The sequence below is a fragment of the Diceros bicornis genome, chromosome 16 (assembly GCF_020826845.1).
Source record: "Diceros bicornis minor isolate mBicDic1 chromosome 16, mDicBic1.mat.cur, whole genome shotgun sequence".
In the NCBI taxonomy this organism is placed as follows: domain Eukaryota; kingdom Metazoa; phylum Chordata; class Mammalia; order Perissodactyla; family Rhinocerotidae; genus Diceros; species Diceros bicornis.
In genome coordinates, this window is record NC_080755.1 from 19,354,939 (window position 1) to 19,380,735 (window position 25,797).

Sequence of the window (25,797 nt, forward strand, 5' to 3'; positions counted from 1 at the left end):
CGTTATAAACAGATGTGCTGTCATCCAGCTTTCTTGTTCTATTTACAGAGTATAGACAAAGTAGATTTAGCATAATTCTTAAGGGCCCTAGGATTTTCAGAATGGTAAATGAGCATTGGCTTCAACTGCAAGTCACCAGCTGCATTAGCCGCTAACAAGAAAGTCAGCCTGTCCTTTGAAGCCAGGCATTGACTTCTCCTCTCCAGCTGTGAAAGTCCTGGATGACATCTTCTTCCAATAGAAGGCTGTTTTGTCTACACTGAAAATCAGTTAGTGTAACCACCTTCATTATCTTAGCCAGGTCTTCTGGATAACTTGTTGCAGCTTCTACATGAGCACTTGCTGCTTCAGGTTGTGCTTTTATATTATGGAGAGGGCTTCTTTCCTTAAACCCCATGAACCAACCTCTGCTAGCTTCAAACTTTTCTTCTGCAGCTTCCTTACCTCTCTCAGCCTTCATAGAACTAAAGAGAACTGGGGCCTTGTTCTGGATTAGGCTTTGGCTTAAGGGAATGTTGTGGCTGGTTGGATCTTCTATCCAGACCACGAAAACTTTCTCCAGATCAGCAGTAAGGCTGTTTCGCTTTCTTATTGTTCGTGTGTTCACTGGAGTAGCACTTTTAATTTCCTTCAGGAACTTTCCTTTGCATTCACAACTTGGCTTACTGTTTGATGCAAGAGGCCTCGTTTTCAGCCTGTCGTAGCTTTTGACATGCCTTCCTCACTAAGCCTAATCATTTCTAGCTTTTGATTTAAAGTGGGATACATGCGACTCTTCCTTTCGCTTGAATACCTAGAGGCTGTTGTAGGGTTATTAACTGGCCTAATTTCAATATTGTTGTGTTTCGGGGAATAGGGAGGCCTGAGGAGAGAGAGAGAGACGGGGGAATGGCCGGTCAGTGGAGCAGTCAGAACACCCACAACATTTATTGATTAAGTTCGCCGTCTTATATGGACATGGTTTGTGGTGCCCCAAAACAATTGCAATAGTAACATCAAAGATCACTTGATCACAGATCACCATAACAAATATAATAATAATAATGAAAAAGCTTGAAATATTGTGAGAATTACCAAAATATGATGCACAGACACGAAGTGAGGAAATGCTGTTAGAAAAATGGCGCTGACAGACTTGCGAGACACAGAGTTGCCACAGAACTTCAGTTTGTGTAAAAAATCTGCAATATCTATGAGGCGCAAGAAAACAAGGTAGGCCTGTATATAAATAAAGTGTAATCATTTTAACCATTCAGCATAGTGTTTCATCATATAAGTAGATGATGTACTTATTCATTGCCAATAACTACCAATAACTATTTAGGTGAGTTCCATTTCCTTAGGGTCCCTAACAGTGCCTTAGTGAACATCTTTGTACATGTGTTACACACATGCAACATGTTATCTGGGTACATATCTAGGTGTGGAATCATTTGGTTGAAGGATCAATACTATGTATTGTCAAATCTCTCTCCCAAGGGCTTACAGATTTCTCTTTAACTGCCCCTCTTCTACTATATGTAATATAATTTTAATTTTAAGACATAAAAAGACCACAAAAAAGCAGAAATAAATACACTCTATATGCTGATACAGTGTAAATAAGGGATGTGCCTAATGACACTTAGAGTCTCAGGGATTTTTCAGTAAGCCAGTCACGTATTGAACGTACCTGCATACTGAGGCATTCTGGGAGCTTCTGTGAGCAATCTGAGTGCGGGTGCCATGCCTCTCTTAAAAATTCCTGTGTGCCATGCCTGCAGAGTACATGTAGGTGATAAAATAAATGAAATTCTGTGGAGGAAAGAAGGCCTGGTCTCTGTCCTCAAGAAATTGAGAGTCTAGCGGGGGTTATATAATATATATGTATGAAAGATACACATTTATGAAGCAAACTAAGAGTAGTAGAAAATGTAATTTGTAGAAATAGCTTGAAAATTAAATGGAAGCAGTATATGTTCAAAAAAGAGTGAAATAAAAAACTACTCAGTGATATTATTCTTTTTTTCCTACCCCTTCCTTAGAGCTAAATCTTTCCTACCCCAATCTTAGAGCTAAATCTTTAGAGAAGCAAGTTATTAGAGCACTTAGTTAACACACTGAAAAATAAAAGAGAGTAAAGAAAAGCCCAGGCCTTCTGAGCATGGACTGGGCTTGAGACACTGGGGCCAAATGCTGGGTGGCAGGCCAGGTACCCTAGAGGTGTCCCAGAAACCTGCCAGTCTGCTGCTTGGGACTGTGGCTGCTCAACACAAAGCCACAAACATGAGGGGCTTTCATACTGTCCCATACTCAGCATTGCCACGCACGTTTCACGCCATCTCATACTCAGAGCTTACTCAATTCTGCTTCTGCGCCGTAACTCTTAGGCCGATAGAGTCGTTGAGCAAGGGCACTTGGAGAGACGCAGGTGCGCATCCGGGGAAGTCCTCAGGATGGGAGAGAAGTCTGAGGTGTGTGACATTAAGGTGATCACAGGTTCAGGATTGAAGGAGTGGTTTCACATCTGCAAAGCATTTCAAAGAATTCCTGCCAGGCTTGTTGTTGTTTTTTTTTTTTTATATAAGTTTTTTTTTTTTAATTTTATTTATGTATTTTTTTTTTCCCCCAAAGCCCCAGTAGATAGTTGTATGTCATAGCTGCACATCCTTCTAGTTGCTGTATATGGGACACGGCCTCAGCATGGCCAGAGAAGCGGTGCGTCGGTGCACGCCCGGGATCCGAACCCGGACCACCAGCAGCAGAGCGCGCGCACTTAACTGCTAAGCCACGGGGCTGGCCCCAGGCTTGTTGTTATGCTGCCTCTAACATTTAGCATCTCACATCAGGACAGTATGGTAACTTCTTGCCCCAAATCTGTTTACCTCTAGCTATTGGATTTTTCACCTATGGGAATGAAACTTCTGTAATGGAGGTTGACAGAAAGAATAGTTTGTTGGAGCTATGGTGTAAACCCAGGAATTCTGATTTCTTTCTATGGACACAGCTTGGGTACAGGTCAGAGAGGCATCATGGAAAAAGTTGGATTTTTTTCAGGATTTGAATTGGAGTGTGAAGAGGAGAACGTGCCAAGACTCAGAGGAAAAGATCAGTACTGTGGGGTGGTGAAGGGCTTGCAGATTTGCAGAGCTGGAGCAGAGAGCCTGCTTGGCAGAAAAATAAGTAAAGCTGGTGAGGGCTAGATTATTGGGGGAGCTTAAACAGCCAACAGTGGCGGTGGTTTGTTCTGATGCACAATCGAAAGAGACAACTGGTCAATGACAGAAGGCATGTTGAGACGTGTCCCTGGGCAGCACTGCTTTTGTGACAGTTTGGTGTGGATTAGAGTCTGGGAGAGGCCAGTCCTGAGAGGTGAGGCCCGAGATGGAGGCTGGAGTGAAGGGAACAGGAAACGGGAAGAACAAGGGAAAGCCAGGACCCTCAGCTCCCAGAGGCCTGTGAGAGGACGAGGTGCTAGCGATCACAATGGGAAGACCGAGAAATACTTTTGGGAATAAGATCTTACATTTGGTTCAACAAAGCAAGCCTTAATAAATACAAGAATTCTTTATCTCAAGTAGGAAAATATCAGTGATGTCTTCAAATATTCCTTTCCAAAAGGTTTACATTAGAATATATATTTTAGTTAGCAAAATTCTGCCAGCATGATTAACTTACCACTTTTTTTGAAACAAAAATCCTCACAATGCTTCTAAGACTTTGCTACTCAAAGTATGGTTTGAGGCCCAGCAGCATCATTTAGGGGCTTGTTAGAATATAGAAGGCCTCACCCCAGACCACCTGAATGAGAATCTGCATTTTAACAAGGGGGACTTTAAATGCATAGTAAAAGATGAGAAGCACTGCTCCACCACACCATCTTCTTGTGACTTTTTTTTTTAATTTTTTTTTCCTGAGGAAGGTTAGCCCTGAGCCAACATCCGTGCCAGTCTTCCTCTACTATGTGAGTCACTGCCACAGCATGGCTGAGGAGTGAGTGGTGTAGGTCTGCACCCAGGATCTGAACCCCGGGCCACCAAAGTGGAGTGTGCCAACTTAACCACTACGCCACAGGGCCAACCCCTGTCTCTTGTGACTTTTTTAAAGAAAATTTAAAGTTAAGAAATCTTTATGATATATTAAGTTTTGTTTTGTTTTCTGGAAAGCTGTAATAAATGCCGAGAATACTATTTTAAAAGTGCTTGTAGGCTCAGTTGTAGAATTGATGATTTAGTGATAAATATGTATCTGTTCACTGTCAGTCTTGCCATCTAAAACATCAACACCGTGTAAAGGGGGTCTTATTTCAGTGCCTGGAACAGTCCTTGGCACACATAGGTGCTTAAAAGATATTTGTGATATTTTGAATAAGTAAATGGATGAAAATTAATTAAATATTGGTATTTTAAATTACTTTTATGTGCACATTTTAAAACTATACCTTATGTTGATTAAATTAAAAACTTTTCAAATTGCAAAGGAGGTAAATGCTTATTTATGGGTTGTTTGGAAAAGAAAGAAAAGTAGAAAAAAGAAAAATCACTCTTGACTTCTACTACTAATAGATAACATTTTAGGATATTTCCTTTTGTCAGTGTTTTTACATAGTTTGTCATACTGCACGTATTACTTTATATTCTGTTTTTTCACTGATCAGACGTGACAGAGTACCTAGTTTAATGCATGATTACTATGTGCCAAGCTTCAAACTAGGCATTTTAGGTACTTTTCTTGTTTTTTTGTTACACTTATATAAGGCAGTATAATTACATCAAATTTTCAATGAGGAATCACAGGCTGAGAGTTTGTATATGTTGCTTGTGATCACGCAGTCAGTCCATGATCAAGGAAAGATTTTAACTTGGGGCCATTTTTGAGAGACCATGCTTTTTCAAACACACTGGAGTAAGCATTTCCTTAGTTACTACATTTTTTTTGGGGGGGGGTGTAAAATAATATTTTATATAATACTACATTGAATATCTTTGTGTAGAAATATTTTTCTGCATTTCATTTTTCTTAGGATTGATTCTTAGAAATGTTTTAAAGTCTCTTGAAAGATAGATAGAAAAATAGATATAGAACTTTCCAAAAGGTCTGCACCAATTTTCATTCCCAGCAGTCACTATAAATGTTATGTTGTGTATTTAAATGTGTATGGGCAAAGTAATATGTCAACCATGCTTCTTCAGAAAAAATCCATTTGATTGTGGGTTTTTTTTCATTTTAAGTAATTTTTGACTTTTATGTCACAAAGTTTAATGAATATTTGTTACTGAAATATTTAGCTGTCTCTAAATATCACCTTTTATATTATATAGAATTTTAGCATGATATTCATGCTGCCCTGCTCAAAAAGAAAGTCCGTAGTTTAAGGTATACATTTACATTGATTTATATTTTCTTAAGATGGGAGTTTCATAAATTGGGTTTTTTATGGTTTTAAAGTTGTTCAACTTTAATGTGTATTTAATATCACTTTCTTATAAAAAATCATGACATCCATATCATTCTTAGACTAGGGTATAGTATTTCTTTTCTTTCCTTTCTCCCTCCCTCCCCTCCACCCTCCCTGCCTCCCTTCATTTCTTTCTTTTTGTTTTTTGGTGAGGAAGATTAGCCCTGAGCTAACATCCGATTCCAATCCTCCTTTTTTTGCTGAGGAAGATTGGCCCTGGGCTAACATCCGTGCCCATCTTCCTCTACTTTATATGGGATGCCACCACAGCATGGCTTGACAAGCGGTGGGTTGACACGCACCTGGGATCTGAACCCACGAACCCCGGGCTGCCGAAGTGGAGCGTGGGCACTTAACTGCTACGCCACCGGGCCAGCCCCCCTTCTTTATTTCTTTTTGTAGCAGGAAGGCAGGTGGTATACAGAGAGGAAAGCCTCCGCATGTTATAACAACAACTACAACCACAGCAAAACCAACCAAACAAATCCTTACTTATATGTAGCTTTATTTGATACTTTAATGATATTATTGAAGAAGGAACTATCTCCTACTGTTAATATTTGGAATCATAACAAATCATTATAAAATATAACAGCTCTGTATTGGAGACAAGACCAGTAGAGGAAGGTAATGAGAGTGTATGAAAATACAAGGCTATCTTGTTCATTTAGCCATGTTTATTTGATGCAGGGCCTCTTTATTTTTATCAGTAGTGTAGCTTTCCCAAATATCATCACAGCATCTTTCATCTGGCCAAAGAAAAATTTCATTCTGTTATTGAACAGAATCTCTTATAGATGGGTTTTATCTATTACTTATGTGTAAGTATAAGTGGTCTGATAATACCTCTACTAAAACAGAAAAAAGTATAGTATTATAGTTTAATAATTCGTGTGAGACTAATAAATCAGTGAATTTGGAAAACAAATACCTACATGTACTTTCCAAAATATCTTATAAAGTTTTGCAGTTTTGAAATACTTGGTAAACTATAAGTAAGACATTAATAAATGGTTGCATAAGCAGTTAAGGGCTTGGGGGAGTGAATTGATTTTGTTAAATTCACTTAAGTACCCTATTTCTGACTTCCTTAAATAAAGGAAGTGTTTTTACTTGCCGCCCTTTCGCATTTATGCAAGGCTGCACACAGCCTGAAGGCAGTCATGACAGTATGAATTCTGATTTGAATTACTTGTTTTAAAAGGAATGATATAGTAAACATTTGAATTAAATGTAAAGTTTTAGTTAAAACCAGTAACTTTTTTCTGCCTCTGTTCTTCTGGAATAGCAATTAATTTTAGTGTAACTTTATTTGAGTAGATATTGTTTTCTTTTTGTGCACTATAATCCTGTTTACTAAAAAATCATAATAGTATTTATCTTTTAAGATACCACTTTCATGGGAAATATCGGTGATTGCTGTTTTGAGTTTAATTTTTTCTTAGGTGGGCTTTTCAAAAGCACAGAGTTCCTTTTAGGCAGGGCTTGACTATAAGTGTGTAGGTAAAGAATAGATCTGTTATGTATTGTAGAATATATTCTCTGTGAAAACCACATGTAATTATTTAAATTTTAAATTGTTAAAATTTTAAAATACAACTATAAAGTGAACATATCAATACATGATTATGTAGTTCTTAAGATGTTTGCCAACTGAAGAGAAAATTTTATAATTATATAATCAAAGGAGTCGTAGTTTAAGAAACTGTCTTTATAATGCCACCATAAATATTTTTCAGAGTCCTACAGGTGAACAATTCAAGAAATATACTTGTAGAGTGATGTTTTAAGGCAAGCTAACAATAAAGGTGGGAAATCATTTTAAGCATTTTGTATTCTCCAGAGACTATGCAAGTATTAATCCTGTTTCCAGGAGTGTCTTCTTTATTTTTTCTTTATTTAGACCAATTAATTATTTGTTAACTTCATTCAATAAATAGTTATATTTTACCTAATATATGCCAGGCACTATTCAATGAATTTCTTCACTCAGTAAAACAGCTTTACAGTATGAAATTAAACAGTTTCATCTGTCACATAGCCACCTTTAATGAATTCAACATACGGGTATCACTTTCTGTGCCTTCTTTTAGTTATTCTTTTGCTCATTTATCTGTCAGGCCACTAATTCACTCGTTCATTCATTCACTCATTTGTTGATTCATTCATTGATTCAGCAAGTGCTCATATAGGGCGTTCTAGATGGCAGGCTGTGTGCTAGGCACCATCGCGGTGGGAAAAGCAGTAACAGTATTTGAGAAGTGTTCTGAAGGGCAAAGGCCAAGGGGCAGTGTGAGCCCAGAGGAGGGCTCCAACCTGACTGGGAGAGAGCCCAGGAAGGGTGGTCTGGAACCAGCACCTTTTGGACCAAGGCCTGGAGGATGAGCAGGGGCTAGTGAGGAAAGAGGTGGAAGGTCAGTGACCCAGGACCCTTTGTGCCAAAGTCCAAAGCAAGAGAGCGTGATATTCCCTTCTCATTGTTTTTATCTTGATTTGGAAATTTTACAGGATAAAATAATAATGGAAAAGGAAATAAAATGGAAAAACTTTATATTTTCCCTGTTCTTGTCTCAAGACAAACTTAATTTTTATTTAGATATTTTGTTTCTTAAATGTCAACTTACTAAATAGTTGGTCATATTAATTAAACCAGTTAATTTTTTTTTTTTTTTGCTGAGGAAGATTAGCCCTGAGCTAACATCTGTTGCCAGTCTTCTTCGTTTTTTTGCTTGAGGAAGATTAGCCCTGAGCTAACATCTATGCCAGTCTTCCTCTACTTTATATGTGGGTCACCGCCACAGCGTGGCTGATGAGCAGTCTAGGTCCACACCTGGGATCCGAACCTGTGAACATAGGCCGCCAAAGTGGAATGTGCCAAACTTAACCACTATGCCATGGGGCCAGCCCCTAGACCAGTTAGTTTTCACTCAAGAAATCATTTGGACGTTAAAAGATGAGGACTCAGGGCCAAACTGTCTTCCCTGGCTTTCACTTCACTGTCTCAGTCTCTCATCTTCCTCACAGGCCTGGCTGGCTGGGTGCCAGGCCACCGTTTGGGACTCTGTGAGGGGTAGCACCCAGGGTGCTGGCTCTCCAGCCTCCCACTCTAGGCCTAGCACTCCGTGTCCTCTGTCCAGTTCACCATTTCTCTTTCATAGTTGTTCCCCAAATCTCCCTCCACCCCAAGGCATACCCCTGAATCTGCTAGCTTTTGCTTTGCAGGATACCAGGGACAAGCCTAACAAATGAAATTCTGTTTTTGCCATGCAGTCGTAGAACAAGTCTGTGGTTCTGGTGGCTTTGAGGGGCATCTTGCCATATGCAGGGAATGCTTTCTTAATGTCTAAACATTCTAGAAATGCATCGATCAGAACAATTGTCCACGGGAAGTAGAATCAAGGGCCTAGTTATTTTTCAGAGTGCTGCACAGAGTGGCTCATTGATGATCTATCTGTAGATAATTACTGCTTAACTCTGTGGGAACACACTATCGAGGCTCTCGCTTATTCTGTCTGTCTGTGGGGAGGAGACACAGAGTCTCAACCTGCCCCCTAGGAGTCCTCCCATGACCTGCCACCAGCTGATGGCTGCACTGCTTCCAGTGAGAGTCTTCTGTGGCTTCATGGCACCAGACGTAAACTACAAGGGTGTTTCCTGATAAGAGGCAAGGCCACATCACAAGCAGTTAACATAACAAAGGTAAACAAAGACGAGTGGCTGCAAGCGTGAACATCATTGCACACACAGGAGCCGCTGCTCCCTGGGGACTGGTGTCCCTCCTGGCCTGGGGTGCCCCTGACACATGGTGGGGTGCCCCTGAGGCCAGCTGGTGGTATGCTAAAGACTCCCAAATCCCCAAGAAGGGTGGGCCCCTGATAAAAACAATTCTGAACAGGGGCTGGCCCCGTGGCTTAGCGGTTAAGTGCACGCAAGCCGCTACTGGCGGCGCGGGTTTGGATCCCGGGCGCGCGCCGACGCACCGCTTGTCCAGCCACGCTGAGGCCGCGTCCCACATACAGCAACTAGAAGGGTGTGCACCTATGACATACAACTATCTACTGGGGCTTTGGGGAGAAAAAGGGAAGAAAAGGAGGAGGATTGGCAATAGACGTTAGCTCAGAGCCGGTCTTCCTCAGCAAAAAGAGGAGGATTAGCATGGCTGTTAGCTCAGGGCTGATCTTCCTCACAAAAAAACAAAAACAAGTCTGAACAGAAGACTGGACCTATGCCAAACACTCTTAATCAAACAGTCATAAACTATGATAAACCTTGCTATCAATGTTTTTAGAGACATGCTGTCCTTTAGATAAGAAGTTCCCCAAGGATAACACTTTGAATTGTATCTGAAAAGTAAGAATAGAGCCTTTCAGTGAAATCCCCCACTGCTATCTTCTGACAAAGACAACAAGCACATTTATTTTTCTTACTGAAAGCACTTTTTATGGGCTCGGGTTAATGGCGATCTTATATCTGGTAATTTTTTTTGAACCTGTGGAGGAAGGTCTATCAGATGAAATGTCGTGAAGTGTGGTTTTTGTAGGAGATGGTTGGTATATTAAACAGATATATGTTGGGGGCCTGTTATATGCCAAGTTCTATCCTGTGTGGTCAGGACAGAGGCACATGGCAGAGATGGGGTTCCCACTCTCAGGGAGCTTCCAGCCGTTCAAGAAAACAAATAAATAATGAGGTAAATATCAAATAGTAGTGAGTGCTCTGTAGAGAATTAAAATATATAGATGTGATAGAGAGTGATTGGAGGCTTAATAACGTATCCTCTTAAAAAAGAACACTAGAGTGGCCGGCCTGGTGGCTTGGTGGTTAAGTTTGCACTCTCTTCTTCGGCAGCCCGGGGTTTGTGGGTTTGGATCCTGGGCGTGGACCTATACCATTCATCAAGCCGTGCCGTGGCAGTGTCCCACGTACAAAAGTTAGAGGCAGATTGGCACAGATGTTAGCTAAGGGCCAATCTTCCTCACCAAAGGAAAAAAAAAAAAAGAAAAGAACACTAGAGAAGAGAAATTCAAAGATGCCAAGTAGCCTGTTTTAGAATTCGTCAAATACGATGTTAGAGGAAGCCTCATTCATCCACAAAACATATGGTAACAAAGGATGACTTTGTGAGTAAAATCAACAACCGTCTACCTACCTTCCCTCACTGTTTGCTATTATTGGAAGGTTTCTTTCTAGCAGCCAAACTGGACTGTGTAGGCTTTATGAGGAGCAGGAGTGTTCTTGGTCATCTTTGTATCTCTGTTGCATAGCACAGTGCCTGCTGTATACTTGGTGTTCAACAAATGTATTTTGAAGGGGTAAATGAAACAAAACTAGATTTATTAGAATTTTTCTTATAGCTCCATGTATAGAAGAGGTCAGTCTTCATTTACTTTTAAACTGCAGAACATTGTCTGGTTATGACTAGGGTATTTGATTTTAAAATTAAGTGTCCTGTTTTTTTTTAAACATATTTAAAAAAAAAAATAAAATTACAGTTTCCTCTTATAACTTTGATGGAGACAAGGAGCAACCTGGAAGACCATCATTATTTCTTTGACTTCGATAGCAAGTTGTATTGCTTTTTACGAGCCTGATTTCTTAATCACTCTCCTAATCGTGTGATTTGGATGGGGTTGACATTTTAATCCTTCCCTGAGGAGGCTCGGAATCGACTGTGCACTATGGGAAACCACTTTAGAACTGGAAATTGATCATGCAGAATTAGAAGATGTGGAGCAGGGGCTACAGGGACCTGGGTACCTAACTCTCAGACCTGTGGGGAGGGTGGTACTTAGTGAATGGGATACATCCACTGGTATTCCTATGGAAGTTATTTAACTTTCTAGAAAAACCACAGATAATGCATTTTGTATTATAATCTGATGCGTAACAAGCTTCAAAAGGGAACATTCTACTGATGCTCTCTAATCATGTATGAGACCTCTAGGGATGCTCTATGTAACACACAAAGGAAACATTTGTAGTACTTTTTAACTAAGATGCTTTCAGAATAGATTTTTCCTTTTGAAAAATATTCTTAATAACCATTATAAATCATGTCAAGAAAAACCTTTTAAACAAACCTTTTCACAATTTTCCTCGGCCACCATCTGAGGGAACAGGGCACTTTTCTTCCTAGACTTTTGGTTTAGAGTTTTTCCTTCATCACTTCTGAGGCGACTTGTCCTTATCTGCATGTGGAAGATGCTGTCTTTAACAAATGTTGAATAAATGCTGCAAGAACAGGGTGCTGAAAACGTCACTGTTCTTCCTTGCTTTCACCGGTATGAGTAGAGATAAATCTTTCAGTCTCTTTAGTCGGTGAGTGGTAAAAACTTTTATGCTCTTTGTCACTGGCAGGCCAGACATTCCTTTCTCTATTATTGCTGCAACATCCTAAAATTAAGGATGGGGCCAGCCCGGTGGCATAGTGGTTAAGTTCACGTGCTCTGCTTCGGCAGCCAAGCGTTCACAGGTTTGGATCCCGGGCAGGGACCTATGCACTGCTCATCAAGCCGTGCTGTGGCAGTGTCCCACATACAAAATAGAGGAAGATTGGCACAGATGTTAGCTCAGCACCAATCTCCCTCAAGCAAAAAGAGGAAGATTGGCAACAGATGTTAGCTCAGGGCCACTCTTCCTTACCAAAAAAAAAAACCAAACAAACACTGAGACCTCCAAGTAGCTCACCATAATAGCTTCCCATTTCTGAGTGGTATTAAAAAGTAAGTTCAATAAATTTGGAAAACATAGTTCCTTGGAGAAGAATCAAATTAATCTTATCTATTGATTGTTAACACAGTGTACTCAAAGTTAGAGAACTTGAAATGCAGGACTGTAAAAATTGAGCCCGTTGCCCAGGAACCACGAGTACAAGTTTGGGAGGTCTGCAACCAGGCGGTCGGTGTCCCATGAAGATTAGACGTCTCAAGGCTTTATCTCTTAAGTACTGACTGTGACATATTTTAGTTTTTAACTCAGCTTTCATTAACCTCCTTATTATAAAGCCTTTCATTTATCATTTTTCTTGGCAGAGTGGGGAAGAGTCAGCTAGGTAGAGGGAAGATTTCACTATTAAGAATGAAAAAAAAATTTCAAATAAGAAGATAATTAGTTCAAATAGCAAGAAAATGTGTGGTTCTGTTTGATGTCCACTGGCCTTCTTTCTTCTTTTTTTTTATTTTGAAGAGAGTGCATTTAAAATCTTATTTACCCTACTTACATAGATAACATAAAAAGCAATCCTCAAATCATTTGCATTTGTTTTTGGAAAACAATCAGGGACTGTTTGGAGGAATAATCTCATAAAAGTGTCTCTCTCTTTACTTCTTCGAGGGCCATTTCAATATGAGCCTGTGCTAACACTACCCTGGGCCACAGCTGGGCACAGCTCGGCCTCAGCTTGCCACCGAGTGAATAACTCACTCCCGTGTGAGCGGGCTTTGGCTGTTTCACTATTGAATCTCCCCGTTATTCTCTTCGGTTGACTACACGATATATTCTGTTGAGAAATTGCATCAGGGCAACAACTGAATCACAGGGAGTGTTTGGAAGGAGTAAATTAACTTAAATGATGCATTTTTCTCTCTAAAGGTTGTTTAAATGTAGGGAGGATATCTATGGTGACATTACTGAAACAGAGGTGATGATTAGTGTAGTTTTAGTCGTGACCATTTATCCCCCAACGTGCACACATTTGTCATTGAAAAAGTCTCCTTTAATCTTATTGCCCCTCACAACAAATATTCATTTTTTATTGTTCATAGGTGTTGGAACATAGTGTGCAGAGAACTTTTGTTTTTACATTAAATCTTATCAGGCATTTACCTAGGTCATAATATTGCATCTGGTTTTTTAATGAGGCATCTATTCTATTGTAGACTGTTTTTTTTTTCCATTTTCAAAAAATTTTTAATTGTGGTAAAATACACATAACATAAAATTTACCATCTTAACCATTTTTAAGAGTACCTTCAGTAGTGTTAAGTACACTCACATTGTTGTGCATCCCGTCTCCAGAACTCTTTTCGTCTTGCAAAACTGAAACTCTGCACCCATTGAACAACTCATCATTCCCTGCTCCCCCCAGCTCCTGGCAACCACCATTCTACTTCTGTCTCTCTAAATTGGGTACTCTAGGTACATCATATCATCATATAAGTAGAATCATACAGTATTTTTCTTTTTATGACTGACTTATTTCAATTAGCAAAACGACCTCAAGGTTCATCCATGTTGCAATGTGTCAGAATTTCCTTCCTTTTTAAGACTGAATAATATTCCATTGGATGTATATACCACATTTTCTTTGTCCATTTGTCCATCAATGGACACTGGGGTTGCTTCCACCTTTTGGTTATTGTGAATAATGTTGCTAGAATGTGGGTGTACACACAACTGTTTGAGTTCCTGATTTCAGTTCTTATGGGTATATACCCATATGTGGAATTGCTGCATCATATGGTAATTTATATTTCTAAATTTTTGAGGAACTGCCATACTGTTTTCCCTAGGGTTGTTTGGGTTTTTTTGTTGTTCAGTTATAGGAGTTCTTTCTATAGTCTGGATATTAACTCCTCATCAGGTACAGTCATGCACCATGGTGTCTGCACCATTTTACATTCCTACCAACAGTGCACCAGGGTTCCATTTTCTCCACATCCTTGCCAACACTTGTTATTTATTTATTTATTTATTGATGAGAAAGATCAGCTCTGAGCTAACATCCGTCGCCAGTCCTCCTCTTTTTGCTGAGGAAAATTGGTCCTAGGCTAACATCCGTGCCCATCTTCCTCTACTTTATATGGGACGCCTCCACAGCATGGCTTGACAAGCGGTGCATTGGTAAGCGCCTGGGATCCGAACCGGTGAACCCCAGGCTGCCAAAGCGGAGGGCGCTCACTTAACTGCTATGCCACCTGGCCAGCCCCAACACTTGTTATTTTGATAGTAGCCATCCTAATGGGTATGAGATGGTATCTCCTTGTGGCTTTGATTTGCATTTCCCTAATGATTAGTGATGTTGAGCATATTTTCATGTACTTGTTGGCCATTTGTATATCTTCTTTGGAAAAATGTCTGAGTCCATTTGCCACTGTGTTTGGGGGATAAAATTACATTTGAAGACACATATTCAGTTGGGATTGTCTTGTAGTAATTATGCCCATTTATTTAATGAAAAAATATTCCTTTGAGAATCAGATGTATACATTCCCTTTCAGTGTATTTCAGGAAACAAAATCTTCATTCGTCCATTTTTTAATATCCTGGAGAAACTTTGTTTTTTAAATTTCCATGGCAATGTTCATAAATTTAGGAATAGACGCTCAATTGCTTCTTTGTATTCTCAAGTTTTCCCACCTTTGGGAGACTCATTATACAGAGAGAAAAATTTAGAGCCATTTTATTACTGATGGTTCATTTTCTTTTTTTTCTTTTCTTTTTTTTTTTTGTGAGGAAGATCACCCCTGAGCTAACATCTGTGCTAATCTTCCTCTTTTTGCTGGGGAAGACCAGCTCTGAGCTAACATCTATTGCCAATCCTCCTCCTTTTTTTTTTCCCCAAAGCCCCAGTAGATAGTTGTATGTCATGGTTGCACATCCTTTCTAGTTGCTGTATGTGGGACGCGGCCTCAGCATGGCCAGAGAAGCAGCGCGTCGGTGCGCACCCAGGATCCGAACCTGGGCCACCAGTAGCGGAGCGTGCGCACTTAACTGCTAAGCCATGGGACCGACCCTGATGGTTCATTTTCAAAAAGCAAACTGTGACGGTGACCATTAGAAGCCTTCCCATCAAAGGATTCCAAAAGATATCTTCTTTTGGGGAGGATTTTTATTTATATGTTTGTTTTTTAACTTTATATTTTGAAAAATATGCTACATCTTCCACAGTACATAAAATAATTTAATCAATTCCTGTGTTCCAATCAGCTGGCTTCAATAATTATTAAGTCGTGGCCAATCTCGTTTTATTTGTAATTCTGCTCACTTTTAATCCTCTTACCTCAAATTATTTTTGAAACAAATCTAAGTCATCATATCATTTCATCTATAAATACTTTCACGTACACCTCTAAAAAATAGAGAATCCTTAAAATGTAGCCATAATAACATTACCATACCTATAAAAGTTATTACTAATTCACTAATATAATCAAATGCCCATCATTGATCAGTTATGATTTATTTTTTCTCTTTTTCATAAGGAAAAACTTACAGTAAAGAATGTATACGTATGTAAACATCACAGTGTAGTTACTTACATCCAGATAAAGTTATAGAATATTTCCAGCATTCTAATATCCTCCTTTGGCCTCCTTCCCAGTCAGTATCCCCACAAAGATACCACTGTTCTGACCTCTGTCGTCGTTAGATGTCAGAATAGTGGTTTTGAACTTCCTATAAATGGAACCATTCAGTATAGACTCTTTTGTATCTGGCTTCTTTCACTCAACATTATGTCTATGAGATGAATTCATGTTATTGCATTTAGCAGTAGTTCTCTTTCGTAGCTGTGAGCTATTCCTTTGAATGAATATACTGCAATTATTTGGTCAATTCTACTGTTGATGGACATTTGAATTGTTTTCAGTGTGAGGCTACTATGAATAACACTACTATTAACATACTATACATGTCTTTTGGGGGCATAATAATTCAATTCTATTGTGTGTATATATACCCAGGAGTGAAGTTACTGGATCATAGAGCAGGCATATGTTTAGTTTTAGGATATTGCTAAGCAATATATGAGAGTTCCAGTTGCTTCCCGTCCTCACTAACACTTGGTATTGTCAGTCCTTATAAGTATGGCCAATGTGATGAGAGTATAGTGGTATCTCATTGTGGGTTTAATTTTTATTTCCCTGATAATGAATGCTTTTCAGCACTTTTTGATATGCCTATTGACTTCTGGATATTCTCTTTTGTGCAGTGCCTATTCAAGACTTTTGCCCATTTTTTACTGGGTTGTCAGTTTTTTTTCAAACTGATTCACGTGAGTTCTTTATATATTCTGAAGATGAGCTCTTTGTTGGATATGTGTATTGCAAATATCTCCTCCTAGTCTGTGATTTGCCTTTTTCAGTCTCTTATGAGTGAACAGAAATTCTTAATTTTAACTGTTTAGATATCAGGTAATGTAGATCTCCAGCTTTGTTATTCTTCTTTAAATTTGATTTGGCCATTCTAAGTATTTTGCTTTTCCATGTAAATTTTAGCATCAACTTTTCAAAATACACACGCACATGTACACACACAGACACACGCACGCACCAGGGATTTTGCTTGGGATTGCATTGAAGCTATAGTTCAGTTTAAGAGAAATTAAAATTTTAGCAATATTGAGCCTTCCAATCCATGGGAATTGTATATCTCTTTATTTAGGTTAGTGGTTTGCAACCAGGGTCAATTTTGCCCCCAGAGGACCTTTGGCAATGAATGGAGACATTTTGGTTTTCACATCTTTGGGGGAGTGACTGTGTGCTTCTGGCATCTTCTAGATGGGGGACAGGGATGCTGCTCAGTGTCCTACAATGCATAGGACAGCCCCCACAACAAAGACTTATTCAGCCCAAAGTGTGAAGAATGCCACTATTGAGAAACCCTGATTTAGGTCTTTAATTTTTCTTAGTAATATTTCGAGTTTTCAGTGTAGGGATATTACACATTTTTTTAGATTTATCTTTAGATAATGAATATTTTGGTGCTATCGTGAATGATAATTTTTTTTTTTTTTTTTTGGTGAGGAGATCAGCCCTGAGCTAACATCCGCCAATCCTCCTCTTTTTTTTGCTGAGGAAGACGGCCCTGGGCTAACATCCGTGCCCATCTTCCTCCACTTTATATGGGACGCTGCCACAGCATGGCTTACCAAGCAGTGCATCGGTGCGCGCCCGGGATCCGAACCAGCGAACCCCGGGCCGCCGCAGCAGAGCGCGCGCACTTAACCACTTGCGCCACCGGGCCGGCCCCGTGAATGATAATTTTTAAGTTTCGTTTTCTAATTGTTGCTGTTGTGTGTGTACGTGTGTGTTTATGTATTTGTGTGTGTATATGTGTATGTATATATATTTGTTGTTGTTTTATATGTCTCTTATGTGTGTCTGTTGTTTTGTATACCTTTTATTTTAGAGATTCCCTTTCAGTCTCTTTTTTCCCCATACACTTTTATATTGTTGTTGAAGAAACTAGCATCTTTGCCCTGTAGAATTCCCCACAGCTTGGATTTTGCTGATTGTATCAGCATGGTATTTAATATGTTCCTGTCTCTATGGTCACCGCCCATATCCATTAATTCATTAGATCGGCAAAATGAGATGCTCTGATTCTATCATTTGTTTTTCGTTTATTAGCCCAGGATATTTTTGTAAAGAAAACCCTCCTCTCCACTAATTACTCCGAGTTCATAGAGAAAAGGCAGAGTGAGTAAATGCTTTTTCTTTCTCCTTGTTATCAGTTTTCAAAATAATGAGTTGGTTCTCTAGGATTCTCCATAGGCAACCAGTGAAGTTGTTTTCTCTTTTTTTTTTTTTAAATTAAAAAAGAGTTCATTATGAACTCATGGTTTAAACTTACTTGGTGTTTCAATCCATTGCTGTTTTTTAGCCTCATTGGTGATCAAATTGTTCCATGTTTGGCAAGTGGGAACCTCTTTAAGACCCTAATGTATTTTTTATAACTTTGCTTTCTACTATAGCAAGATATTCCAGGCTCTTGAACATTTCTTTACTCTGACCTGGAATCACCCATTTCTTCAAGGAGCCATGGTCTCTTACTTAATGCATTTAGGGAAGGTGCTAGGCATGCTCAATGCTACTGGGTGGTCATTGTTTCTGGGCTTTTTCTAGACAGAGCTAGAAAAGATGTATTTTTATTATAAAAAATCCAATGAGTTTGCATTGATTTTCCTGTTTGTATTCTGGACTCTAAGATTTTTGACTAACTTTATCTTTTTTCCTAAGCACAAAATCCTGGATCTCAACAAACACCAACATACCTGTGCACTGCTTTATCACAGACTGTATACCCAGCAGCCTTAGAATAACAATTACAACTTGACTGGTAGGAATATGATTACTGAAAACAAATTAAATGTTTCTTTTGCCATCCTTTGGTGGCAAAAGATGGCAAAGGTATTTCATAATAGAGATGTGCTGTCAGATTACTGAGTTTTAAAGTCACTCTGTGACTTTAAAACGTTCTATGTTGTGTGGTTATGTTACCAACTGGCTTTGCGTTTAAGTACATGTAATTCATTTTAGTTTTTATTTTTAGACATTACATTATTAAAATTTAATTTGGTATTATTATGATGTAGAACATTTACATGGTTCCAAAGTCAAATCTACACAACAAAGTACATACAAAGAAGCTTCGTTCCAATCTTTGTTTCTTTGTCCCTGTTCCCTCTCTCACTTTGTAGGTATCCAGTTTTTACAAAACTCGGTGGGTTATCCTACCATCGTTTCTTTCAATATCAGCGAATATGTATATATCCTCCCTTCTTTTAATTGAGGTTTTCACTGTGTGGTCTGTTTCACTTGCCACCACTTCCTTCCTTGTGTTTCTGGTATTTAGAAAGGTTTGTATTTTGGTTCTGATGCTTGTCTTTATACTCAACCTTTACATAATACCCTCACTCCCCTCGTGTTTTGATCACTCTTTATTGGTTCCTAAGATAAGCATATTGAAGTGAGCTAGGAGCTTCTTCCTTCTCCCTTAGCATCAGTTTTGAAGTAATGATCCTTTTACTCTTTGAGAACATTTCCAAATCTCCAAAATGAATAAGTTTTATGTAGAAACACGTGTCGGCCAAAATTGATTAAGATGAGTTAAATTAATGTAGGGTCACTTGAAGTACGTTGAGTTAAAAAATCGAGTGAACTAAACAAGTGAAGCTTGTTAGATTAAGTTCTTATAACACTGGGTAGTGTGTAGCATGTAAGAGGATACCTGCATATGGACCAGTTCATTATGGAGTGTCTAATGTACCCAGTGCTGTGGGGTTTACAGAGACAGTACCTCAAGGAGAGAAAAATGTTTCATTGGGCTGGCTTTTCACTTCAGTGATAAGATGGTATGTGAACTACTAAGGGCTAGGCTAGGGTACCATGAATAATTAATAGGCATGGCTCTCAGAAACCTAATTTTAGTCAAGAACAAGGAGCAAATGTAGCAACACTAGGCCCTAATTTAAGCTTCTTTTATTTCTCAAATGGCAAAGTGGTTATCATGTAAGGGGAAAATAGGGGAAAGCCATCCTAATCAGCGCTTAATGGAAATGTGTCTCCTGAAAGGCAGAGTTCTGTGTCATTCATTCCTTCACTGATGCATACTTGTTGAATGCGTGCTGTGTGTAAGGCATGATGATGAGGGATATGAGGCTAAAAATAACATTTTAGAGGGGACACCGACATGCAAACCAAGTAATAATAATAGAGTGGGAGCCTATACTGGTATTCTAGGTAGTATTCTAGGTAGAGCTGTGGAATGGGAGACCTAACATCTGCTCTGGTGCAGTGTGCTGTGAGATGTGCTGTTTGAGCCAGGTTTATGGGTGTGAGAGCTGGTGGGGGGTTCTTCACAGTGAGTTGACATTCCTAATTTTTTTCTTGTAGATTTAAGTATCTTATTAAGTAGGGGTAAACAAGCTATTATTCACTCTAGAATTTGAGTAGATACTGAGTAGATGGGAAAAAAATTATAGCAGAAGATTAACACTCCAAATAAATTGAGTTTTTGATCCTCCCTCCTCCGCCTGCCCCCCCCCCACATAGACACACACATATCACTCCCAGAGGAAAATGGATGTGCATACCATTTGACTCAGCAATGCTACATCTAGCAATTTATCCCAAGAACATATTTGGACTTGCCTGCAAAGACGTATGTACAAAGATGTTCATGTGAGCATTGGGTATGTGTGTGCATATACATGTACACAGATCCAGATAAATGTGCGTGTTCTCCCTACCCATACCCACTCCCCACCCCCGCAACACACACACACTCACTTTGGACACAAACTGAATTTCCAGTAGGGGATTGACTGCATTGTTCTTGCCTTGTTTATAATGATCGTGTATTATTTACATAATAAAAAGTCAGTAAAATTATTTTTCTTTAGGAAGGCAATCGTAACTTGCTTGCTCTCTTAGTGTGATTTACAGAGATTTGGATTTTGTACTGGTTGTGAATTTGAAGCAGCAAGTTTATATTCTTATATTTTTTGAATTGCTATTAGTTTGATTTGGTTTCATACTTGGCTTACACGTAAAATTGGATAATGACTGTGTATTACGGTGGGGAATGACTGACCCTAGGGAGGTGTTCTTAAAGTTCTTTGGATGGGATAAGTGAGTTTTTGAGATCTGGCTCAGTGGTAAAATCCTTTGATCTACTCTAAAACATGATACATATTTTATGTGTATAAAGTTTTGAACACATCTTGCATTTTAAAAATGAATATTAATAATCTTCCTTTGGCCATGCATTTGTAGATGTCGGATTGGTTTACTGAGACCGTCTCTGTTATAATTGGACATTCTTGTTCACCTTGCTTTGAAGGACCAGGGGCAGATTCTATCCTGGCAGACAGACCTGTGAACCTCCTTGCCTCTTTAAATTTTTTTTTAGGGTGATTTAATCAGCTTGAAGACCTTAACTTCTATCCATTTATTAGGAATATATCGTGATCCTGATATAAGGGATATCAAATGTTTTTAAAGTAACAGTTTACAATAAAAATAATTTTGTTTTGTTTCCTTAACAGAAATCATAGCCCATTAATGAGTTTTGGAGCCAGCTTTGTCAGTTTTTTGGTAAGTTGATGTGGGGAGAGGTATTGGCATGAAGGAAATAAATGTATAAAGTATATGATTTAGTGGCTACTGGCTGTATAGATACAGATCTTTTAGAGTTTAAAACTGGAATTAAGTTTTTGCCTGTTAACCAACACCTGTGATATATCTTCTCTTCCCTAATTTTAAAAACAAAATGCTTATACCTTACTTCTAGAGTATTAAGTTTTTCCCAACCAAAATCCTTTTTAAAATAAAAATGTAATTGAAAGTCTTTTCCAAAAATTAAAACTGCATTAGAGTTAAAAAAAACAAAAAAGGTCAGACTTTGGATGATAAAGGTTTGCTCTAAAATTATTGAATAAGTATAAACTGGAAGACAAGTTAAATTAGCAAAGCTAAAATTTGTCGGTTACTATTACATTTTCAAATATTAATATTTAGGAATTGAGGGAATAGGTTGTAGTTAGTTTTTAAAGTAAATTGGGCAATGTAGAAAATCGGATGCTTTTATTTTTCAGAAACACTTATCACATAAACTACTTTCAAACATGTAGTTTTTTTAAAAACCGTCATAGAATTGTATCACAGCAAAAAAAAAAAAAAAAAAAAATCATGAGTAGAGACTGAGAGAAGTTAAATGGAGAAAGCATTTAGATTCCAGATTTAGAAAGATGTCAGCAAATGGGCATGTCGGCATGTCGTGCACAGCCTGGCAGCACCCAACCACAGGCAGCACGCCTGCTTCTGGTGACATGGATTTTCGTTCAAGCTGTTTATTTCCTCTTATTGCCAGGCAAGACAACAAAATTTTTAAGACCTACTGTTTGCAAGAAAACAGTTCTCAGTCTTAAGGAAAGTGGTGCTGGGTAGGGATCCTAGCATGAGTTCCCACGTAACTACAAAGGCTCTGAGGGAGGCACAAGCGAAGGCTTGGCTGGGTGGAGGAGAGGGTGGAAAAGAGGCCCTGGCAGGGTTGGAATTTGATTGTGAAGAAGAGTGTGGAGGGGAGACTTGGGCACAGGTGGCTGTGGTCTGGTTTGGCTAGGACAGAGAGTAGGTTAGAGTCATACTGAGGAGACCTAGAATGCCAAGGTGGTGCTGGCTGAATGTGATAAGGAATGGAAAGCTAGATACACTGAGTTCATTCGGTCCTTCCAAGAACCTGGTGTCTCTTTGTCCCTGTAGCCCATTCATCTCCGTAACCTCAGTTCTACTGGGTGAGAATAGCAGGTTTTTAGCAGAGAAGGGATTGCCCCTCCCTGGTCAAATGTGGCCTGAAAATATCTACCAGAATGAAGTGCTTGGAAACAAGCTGTCAGTGGAATTTTTCACTGCGGACAATATAAAAAGAGTTCCTTATTAAGTGGACTCATTGGAATTGCTGTCCCTGAAAAGACTGATGATTTTTGAAGAGCACCTCCTAGCTGTTGTTTCATTGGCGTTTTTGTGCACTACTTGATGGAGCCAGGGATCCGTGTGTGGGTAGAATGGACTTTTCAGTGAGACTCTGTTATAAAAACGAATTAAGTGGACCAATCAGAAATTATACAGGGTTTTTGTTACTGTGTTTAATAACAAAAAATATTGTAGAGCCGGAACTGCAGTAACATTTATAATCATGTAGTTTTTCATGCTGGTGTAATAGAGGTATATTCTGATTTCATACTGAGATTATAGTTTTTTTAAAGTGTGTGCTGTAACATTCTGGTTCTTTTACTTGCAACCTGGAGAGACAAGATAGTGAGTTCCTGGACGGACCTAATGAACTCACTATCCAGCTCTCCATTCCTTATCATGTTAAGCTAGCACTACCTTGATGTTCTAGGACTCCTCAGTCTGACTCTAATAATTTAAATGTTTTTTTCCCCTAGTTTGGAGTTTTGTTGTAATAAATTGGCCTAAATTTTCAAACATTTTCTGATTCATTTCTTCTTTCCTGATTTCTTTCTTGGAAGAATGCCATGATGACATTTGAGGAAGAAAAAATGCAATTGGCATGTGATGACTTGAAAACTACAGAAAAGCTATGCGAAAGTGAAGAGGCTGGAGTAATTGAAACAATCAAGAACAAAATTAAGAAGAACGTGAGTACTGTGTCTTTAGGTTATCAACTGTGTGCCACTTATGTAGAACATGGCTCATTTTCTTGGTTTTTAGTATTTAGGATATGACTGAAAGCACTAAATGTTTCTTAAGCCTTTTGATTATGTAAGAGGTATTTCTTAAAACAATAGAAGCTCCCTCCAGTCATTAGAGCCATTCACTGCATGCTCTTTTGGTGTCTTAAAATTATCTTCATCCATAATGGGCCATGTGACAAGGGCTTTTGTAATGAGGCTGTCATATACGTGTATGTAATGCGAATATGTTGCATTTTGGCATAATTAGGGAATTCAGCTGTTTACCTACTTTTACACAGGCCTCACCAGCGTTTGGTTACAAATAAAGTCACAGTTACATCATAATTCGTTTTTCCTGATTTTGCTTTCACCTTTCAATGCAGAAGTTCTAGGCTTTGGAGAGGCATCCTCCTTCCCTGATGTTTCTGGAGTGCCCAGGGGTCTCACATGTGTCACATATTTAGCTGACAAACCAGTCTGTTGGTTATAGTCATCAAAAGCCGCCTTGTCCTTTCTCCTGCTCTTTCATGTCAGGCCAGGTTGCTTTACCTCTGCGTTTGCTTATGGTGTCCACCAAGAGGAAGCCACTGATGGGCCAAGAGTACTTGATGCTCCAGAAGGGCCCGAGTTTTCCGTGATTCCTTTCTCTCCAAACCCTAAATCCAATCAATGACCAAGTCCTGTTGACTCTCTTTCTTAAATACCTCCTGAATTCATCTGCTTCTCTCCATCCTCACTGCCATTTCTCTAGGTCAGCCACCATCTCCAGTTGGCTAAGACAACCCTCACTGGCACTTCTCCCTCTGGTCTCACTGTTCTCTAATTCATTCTCCATGATACAGTCACTAAAATGCAAATAACATGTGCTGGCTTCATTTTCCATGTCCCCGCCCACTGTCATTGCCATTGCAATAAAGTCCAAACTCCTTACTGTGGCTAATGCCTAGAACATTCTCCTCCCCCTTGACCTGTTCCCTACTCATTCTTTAGTTCCTCCTAGACGTCATTTCCTCCAAGGACTCTTGCCTGAGCCCCCACGCCCTGTTGAGTATGGCTCCTGCTTGTTTCCATAGTTCCCTGCACTTTACCCTGCAGAGCACTTATTACATTACGTGGTCATAAGATCAGTATTCCCTCCTTAGACTGTAAGCTTGTTTACGTGTCTGTCCTCGGTATCTAGTACCATGCCTAGCACATATGTTAATAATTAATTATAATTATACAATATTAATATGATTAATACCTCTTTGCAATTTAAAGATTTTATTTATTTATTTTTCCCCCCAAAGCCCCAGTAGATAGTTGTGTGTCATAGCTGCACATCCTTCTAGTTGCTGTACGTGGGACGCGGCCTCAGCATGGCCAGAGAAGCAGTGCGTCGGTGCGAGCCCGGGATCCGAACCCGGGTTGCCAGCAGTGGAGCGCGCTCACTTAACCACTAAGCCATGGGGCCGGCCCCCTCTTTGCAATTTAAAAAGCATTTTCCCATGCAATGTGCGGTGCTATCTCATTAGCCCTTCCAAGAACCCTGCACAGTAGACGTTATTACAAAGAAACAGAAGCATCAATAAATTGAGATTTGCCGAAGCAAACAGAGTAACCAATGCTGTGGTGAGATATGGAACAACAGTTGACTGTGATGAATTGGGCTCCTCTAGAAAAAAGGGAAGCAGGTCATTGTGTTGTGTATACTGTGTATACTGTGGTCATATTTGCAGAAATCCCATCATTTCTTATATCGTTGTAAAAGCATATGAAAGCTATTTAGCTTATTTTGTTCAACTTTACTTTGTATTAAGGAGGTAGTAGTCTATTTGAGTGATTTTTCTTCATTTAGAAACATTCTTTTCGATGAAGACCAACATTTTATAAGAAGTGGGACTTTTTGGATTTACCTTTTGTTTATTTTATGGAGGTAGTCACCTTAGAGGTTATGACTTAAATTTCAAGTTCAATTTTTGATTTATTCAAAGCTAATTTTTAATTCCAGAGTATTTTCTCCTTAACTAAAATGTAATCAGATTTTGATCCTGCATCTCAGTTGCATGCACCAAAGAAATGAATGCTGACATGAGTCCCACCTGGAGGTAGATGGTTGCAAAGTGGCTTTTCAGGTTATCTACTTTGGGGAATGTTTTGTACCTTTAGTGATTTTTATTTTGAATAAGTAAGGATTTTATAAAAGGGTAAAACTCATGGCTGGCTGGTGCAGCAGTTAAGTGTGTGCGCTCCGCTTCGGCAGCCTGGGGTTCACAGGTTCGGATCCCGGGCACGCGCTGGCGCACCGCTTGTCAAGCCATGCTGTGGCAGCATCCCATATAAAGTAGAGGAAGATGGGCACGGATGTTAGCTCAGGGCCAATCTTCCTCAGCAAAAAAGAGGAGGATTGGCATCGGATTTTAGCTCAGGGCTGATCTTCCTCACCAAAAAAAATAATAAT

The 25,797-nt window shown here is 39.2% G+C and overlaps 1 protein-coding gene across 1 annotated transcript in view; it reads left to right on the forward strand.

Moving 5' to 3' along the window:
- TTC39C (tetratricopeptide repeat domain 39C) overlaps positions 1-25,797 on the forward strand; it is a 103,505-nt gene that overhangs the window by 22,753 nt on the left and 54,955 nt on the right. Inside the window, exons 2-3 of the mRNA XM_058556904.1 lie at positions 21,207-21,255; positions 23,193-23,321. Coding sequence (XP_058412887.1) covers positions 21,207-21,255; positions 23,193-23,321 — 178 coding nt within the window. The remainder of the gene's footprint in view (positions 1-21,206; positions 21,256-23,192; positions 23,322-25,797) is intronic.